General features: G+C 39.2%; 1 protein-coding gene across 1 annotated transcript in view; it reads right to left on the minus strand.

Moving 5' to 3' along the window:
* Positions 1 to 2,370: 2,370 nt before the first annotated feature.
* Positions 2,371 to 6,550, minus strand: part of CMPK1 (cytidine/uridine monophosphate kinase 1) — a 33,907-nt gene continuing 29,727 nt past the window's right edge. Inside the window, exons 5-6 of the mRNA XM_019501345.1 lie at positions 6,418 to 6,514; positions 2,371 to 4,763 (exon numbers count right to left, since the gene is read on the minus strand). Coding sequence (XP_019356890.1) covers positions 4,722 to 4,763; positions 6,418 to 6,514 — 139 coding nt within the window. The 3' untranslated portion in view covers positions 2,371 to 4,721. The remainder of the gene's footprint in view (positions 4,764 to 6,417; positions 6,515 to 6,550) is intronic.

The following is a 6,550-nucleotide window of genomic DNA, read 5'->3' on the forward strand; positions in this document are numbered from 1 at the left end:
CTGGCTGGAGTCATTTGAGCCCGGTTTTTCTCCTGCCCAGGCATGCGGTCGGACTTGAAGATCTACAAGGTCCCTTCCGACCCCACTTCTATGATTCTATGAAAGCAAAGCTGAAGATTGCTGCTTGTAAGGCCCGAGCAACCCAAATTGCTATTTACTTTCAGGCAGAACTGTTATTGCAATGTTAAGGAGCACAAAGGCAAAAGGAAACTCGTGAGTCTGTTCTTCTCTCCACTGTGTTGAAGAGAAGACTTCTATTGTAAGTGAATATGGTGAAAAAAAACCTGGATTACAAAAATACAGCAGTCTTGGATTGTTGCCTCACACTTCGTAAGTCCACTGTGACTATTCCACCAGTAGTTCTCAATTCTGGATCCACGTTCCTGCCACGGCAGCTTTTTTGGGAACACAGAGCAAATGGGATGATGAATGAAGACACTTGGTTGACTCATGAACTTCATATTGTTGCTTCATCCTTATTGAGGAAGGTTTCTACAGTACAATGGTGACTTCTAGTTACGGATCGAGTCAAGAATTCCATGCTTTCTACCCGTATTATTTTTGTAATTTTCCTTTCTTCACCCCTATCTACCAATTGGCCCAATCCACTTGTTTCATCTTGCATTTTAGATTGTTGTCTCTTCGTGGCCAGGACTGTTATTTAATGACATATTTGTATGATGACAACCACTACTTGTCCCCACCCTGGTTGGCAGCCAAGTGCTGTGAGTGTTGAAGACCACATTTAAGGAGATGACCCTACCCTACATAAGGGACCAAGTGTTAGTTTCCCGCAAGCAGGCTGCCAATCATGTGGAAGTGTACATGCATTTTGGATGAATCTCTATGCGATGGGGACGGAATAGGGATCAAATTCAGTTCAGCAAGAGACCTCATGGTAAGTCTGGCAGAAATCTAATCTCCTGCAATCTAACTTTTTTAACTGAACAAAATAATCATGGTTGACAGATGCAGCTTGAGCTGAGGTTTTCCATGCCACTCGCTCATCCCAGTTCTTTCTGGGGAAGCAGTGAGCAGGTCGACTGAGCACTGTGAAAGTGGAGCAGGAACTTGGAATTCACTCCTGGGTTGTCATCTCTTGGGGAGATGACCAGTACCATTATAGCTGGGCACAAGTGATGCCAAGGTGACCATTAACTATCTGATTACTATCTGATTTATGTCCACCATAAAATACTAGTTATTTTTAAATTGGCACCTTCAACAGAGAACCTCTTCTCAGACTATGGTTTCAGAGCTTTTTGGGGGGTTTATCTTGGCATCTTTCGGCACCAAATTGCTTCATGTCACATTTTTGTTCTCCTAAGAACTAATTTTGCAAGCTCTGCCAGGATAAGGGCAGGGAAAATGGCTGTAATATGGATAAAAACCCAGGTCTACAACTCAAGTCCTGTCTGCTGGAAATACCTGACAGTGATCAAACTATTTTTACAACAGACCGTTTAGTAAAACTCACAGGCTTTCCAACTTTAGACCAAACCTGGAACAAAAGAAACCAGGATGGGGTCATACAACTGAACTACATCTCTCATAAGGCATGAGGGCAGCACTTCTGGAGGTGGAGGGGGTTTGTTTGTTTTTTTTGAAGACCAGCTCTACTGTTCAAGTCCAGTTTAAAAGCATTCTTGCTTCTCAAGCCTGGCATTTTATGATACCTTTCATTCTGGTTTTGAGAACACAAAGTCGTGCTATCCTTGCTTCTAAGGGATCTGAGTGCCTCAGTGAAGATGGATCTGAAAGCAAGAATGAAGCCTTGCAGGAGAAGAGGGAGGGACAGGAAGTATTTGGAGGGAAGACAATAAGTTAAGGGCCTAAAAATCCAAGCCAGCTCCCACTGAAATAGTTGTTCATGCCCAATGCAGCAGGAGCCAAGCCTAAATGGAAAATCAAATTGTGCCTTGACATGGTGCTGAAATAGTGCCTCATGAGACAAAGCGAGAAAGGAAAAAGTGCCCTGGAGAGAATGCTCCATGACCGCAGGTGCTTCCAAAGTAGCAGCCAAGAAAGCTGCAGATGGTTGAATAAGGCTCAGGGCAGAAAAATATGGTCCCTTTGATAGTAGCTGCAGCACCAAACAGGTTTCCTGATATGCTTCCCAGAACTGAGGCATCCCTTTTCTTCTGCAGATGGAGTAGATGAATTACCATGGTACAGGTAGACAATTAATTTGATGACTATATATCCAAGCGATAGAAATGAGCTCATAATTTCAATGACATTCCCCTTGTTTCAACCTGTATATAATAGGGTCTTTGGGACCTCATTTTTGCATTGGAACCCCCATTTGAAAAACAGAAATTTTTATTTTATTTTTCAGTCTAGATAATAAATTTGAAGCAGGAATTCATCTGAAGCCACAGAGCAAGATTTATTGGAACTTCTCAAATTCGTTATAGTTTGCTGCTATATGGAAACATCACATTGGTATATTACATTTTTTGATTTAACCCTAATTTCAGCTATAAGTCAACTGAACCCCCCCCCACCAGTACTACAGTAATGGCATCTTCAATAAATAAAATTACAAAAAAAATCTAATAAAGTTGCACAGACACAGTACAATCCACTTCAAATTCAATATTGCCAACATGTTAAGTTTTTTTTATAAATAAGTTTTAACTCCCTCTAAAGTAACTGCTATTTTTTGGTTTCAATGTTTATATAGTCAGATATATACAGTCAGGTATATGAAAGGAAACTGATTATTTATTCTCAGCAGAACTCTTACAAGACTACCTTACTTTTGTAACAACAAATGTTTTAGATCAACCATTAAGCAGATTAAAGCAATCTGTGTGAAGCTTTTTTGGAAACATCTCTATTTTCGCTTTTATACCAAAACTGCAGCTCAGTTTGATCCCATCCCATGTCATTATATTTAGACAATAAAAGCAGAGTTCAATTCTTTTAAAAAGGGGACTTAATAAAGTGAACACATTTAAGAGAGTCTGTGAAAATCTTCCAAATTCACAAGAACAAAGCCTGGTCCATATTATCTGTCTTAGTAAACTTTATGATATTTGTGCTTAATACTGTTTTTAAACATCCATCGTGTTGGAAAAAAAATCTTTTATATAAGAGTGGCTTTGTTCCATTACTTATAAAAAAAAAAAACACAAAACTCTGATCCTGCCATCTTACAATCCTCAGTGAAATCAATGAAGTTCCATGCAAATACAAAGAGTTTGCCCGCACAGGTTTGACTGCTGACTTTCCAGGGTGAATTTTAAAGCACAGTTTAAAGCCCAACAACACATAACCGTGTGTCCCTGTGCACAGTAACTTCTCTAAGTTTATCACAAACCAATCATCGTGTCAGTTAATATACCAAAGAAATATCCTTAATAAATGCTAAAAATAGTTAAAATACACATCCTCAGACTTTCCGGGCTTACTTCAATGAACGTCTGGGTGCATGAGGAATGCATGATTGTGTCTATGCCCATTGAAGGGTTGAGAGAAAAAAAAAAATAGTGGCATTTACAGGCTTAATTACACAACAATTCTCTAAACACTTAAGCATGTGTTGGCTTGTTCCAGTTAGCCACCTGTTTATTCCAGCCATTACTGCTGAAGCTGCCATCATCAGTAATGCACTCTTTTAAGATAATGCAAGATCAAGCAGGATCCAATGTGCTCAAGGAGATGGAACTTTTACAAAGATCATGTTTATCTGGTCAAATTGTAACAAAATACAAAAATTCAATTTTTTTTAAAGCAAACAGCTATTAAAGTTATACAATTTCTGGAGTGGAAGCCTGAAAATTTAATCATAAAAATAGCTACCCCTATATAACAAACCTTAAAGTAATCAATGATATGGTATTCAAACAATACAGAAATTCCCTTTTTTTTTTTTGTAAGACATGAAAAGAAAAATTAGAAGAACTGTTTTATCACAGTTTTCTGTATGGAAGTTTGTCAGTGTCCATAGACTGAACCGTAATTAAAAACATAGTTATCACAAGTAAATGAGCGCATAGACACTAAGCTGACTTGGAAGTGATACTTTTAACCCTTTTCATGCCAAGAAGGCAAAACTCAGGGCCACGTTTTCCGAGTATTCAAGAACCTACCATACTGCTTATACCCAGAGCTGTATGAGAGCGCCTTATCGCAAGTGCTTTGCCCGTCTATTGCTTAACGCTGTCCGAAGCAGCTTTGTGAGAAATACTACAACTAATTCACATGCTCATATCAGCTCTGTTTGCAGAATCCAGCTATGGGATACGAGGGATATCTATTACAAACTTTTACTTGAAAAGACATCTACATTTGGTCCAAAAAAAAAAAAGAGTCCAAAAACAAGCAAGGAGACATGGGGGCTCTGCTGCTTAACATGGCTGACTGGTTTTAAAAAACAGGTTTATGGCAATAAGGAATAGGAAGGGCTGCCCATGAAAGGCACAAAACTGTGAAGAATTAGGTAGCCTCTTTCAGAAACAGATTTGGATACTGTCCTTATTTTGTGAGTAACCAAACTTAAGTTAGCGAAGAACCCTGAAATTTGTATACAGTAGCCACAAGAAATTACTTCCTATTTAAAAACAAATTCATTTTCAATTAGTTCCTCTTCCAATCACCTTTCAATACATGGAGCATTTAAAAAACTTTTTAAAACAATTACAAAAAGAGTGGACTGTAGTGGCAGCTATTAAAGCAAAATTCAAGCAGTTTCAAGTGAACTTTCAAGTAGAAAACTAGCCTTCTTTGTCAAAAATCTTCACAACTTTTTCAAAAACCTGAAAGAGGAAAAAAACGAATTAACATGATAGAATTCTTAGTAATCAGCAATTTTAAGTCGAACTAACATACAGTAACTTGTGGTAAATGTTTTCAGAAAATGTACACCAAGTCCCTTGACCCTTTGAGCTCAGTACAATTTATATGCCTGTTCATATCCCTCACATGGTAGTGCAAGAACAAAATCTGAAGCAAAAAGCTTCAAAAGGAATGGTAATTTAAAACTAAACAGAAAATGAAATAAAATAAACTAAGCCTGTAGTCTCACAAGCAGATCAATACAAGTGGGCCCCTGTAGTGCGACTTCACTTGGGACTCTAAGTAGAGGCAAAGGCTTGTTTGTGCAGATCTGACTGCAAGATGAAGACTCAGTTTCCTAACCTCCCTTATTAGTAACACATCAAGTAGCAAAACCTAAACATGTTCTCCTGAAAATATATTGCATTTTAGCATCTCATTCAGCTCCAAAAGTAAACAGAAGCTAGTGAGTTTTCTTTTGTTTCAAGCTTCCTTTAGGTTCCCATGCATTAGCAGAAAAAAAAGGCAATGTTTGGATTGTGCAGGAATATTTGTTTTAAAAAGAAACCAGCTACCCCCTTCGAGGGTAACAATTAAGGTTCAATGGAAACATTTTGTTTCATGAATGCACAGTGTGTGTGTACATGCATGCATGCATATATAAAAATAGCAGATAGTCAAGGCAGCAGCAGATTCCAGTCGAGACTGGGGAGGCAGCCCCTGGGTTCTGCAACACATTTCACTTACTTTTGGGTTTTGTAGAATGTAACTGTTACCAATTCTAAGTTCTAGGCCAAAAAGTTGACGTCAAAGTCCATTTCAACTATGCACGAACACAAACCAACATTCAACTTTCAAACCTCCTTGACCTTCAGGAGGGTTTGGCTCCAGAACTAGACTTTGTGCCTGAGCCCTCTCTACACGGAGTATTTAGATTAGTAAGTCTGTACTATGATCCATCCTGGAGGTCACAGTAACTCTGGTTCTCATCTTATAGTTTCATAGTTTCACAGCTTGTAGGGTCAGAAGGGACCTGAGCAGATCATCGAATCCGATGGCAGGAAAGAGTACTTGTTTCCCTAGAGCCTTGGTCCTGAACACACAAAGGCTAAGAGCACTGTGCTGTAATGCAGAGGTAGGCAATCTTTTCTAGCTACAGGCCAGAACGACTTATCCTGAGATGGAGGTGAGCAGGCACTGGGACCCATAACACCAGTGTTCATCCCCATAGTGGCACAGGGCGAGCACCCACAGAAGGCACAACCCCTGCTGCCCAAGCCCCACGTCCATGGGCCAGATGCAAAAGTTTCATGGGCTAGGTGTAGGCTGCAAACACCCAATGCAATATATTCAGCAGGAAGGACTTTATCATTCTAGTTTTATAACTCCACCAGAAGCCCACTTTAAACCCTCATGGAAGCCAGTGCTAGTTTTTAAGAAGAAAAAAAAACAGGCAGAACAGAACAGACTTTTGCAAGAACCCTGCAAAATCGTATTTTATGTTTGACAGAAGACCACACTGTAAATAATTACAAAGAGGGACACTCATTTGGAAGAACTAGACAAAGATGACTATCAACTAGTATACTCTGCCTTGTCAAATGTAGCCCCAAAATTTATGTCCCGAAAACTTACTTCATCAACGGATTTGGAGGCATCCACTTTTCTGACTTTCCCCATTTTCTCATATTGGTCTATTATGGGCTTGGTTGACTGCAGATATGTTTGAATTCTAGAAGAAAGGAGAGACGCATTACAAAATGAAAAG

The sequence above is a fragment of the Gavialis gangeticus genome, unplaced genomic scaffold, assembly GCF_001723915.1.
Source record: "Gavialis gangeticus isolate Ggan-Ray unplaced genomic scaffold, GavGan_comp1, whole genome shotgun sequence".
Taxonomy (NCBI): domain Eukaryota; kingdom Metazoa; phylum Chordata; order Crocodylia; family Gavialidae; genus Gavialis; species Gavialis gangeticus.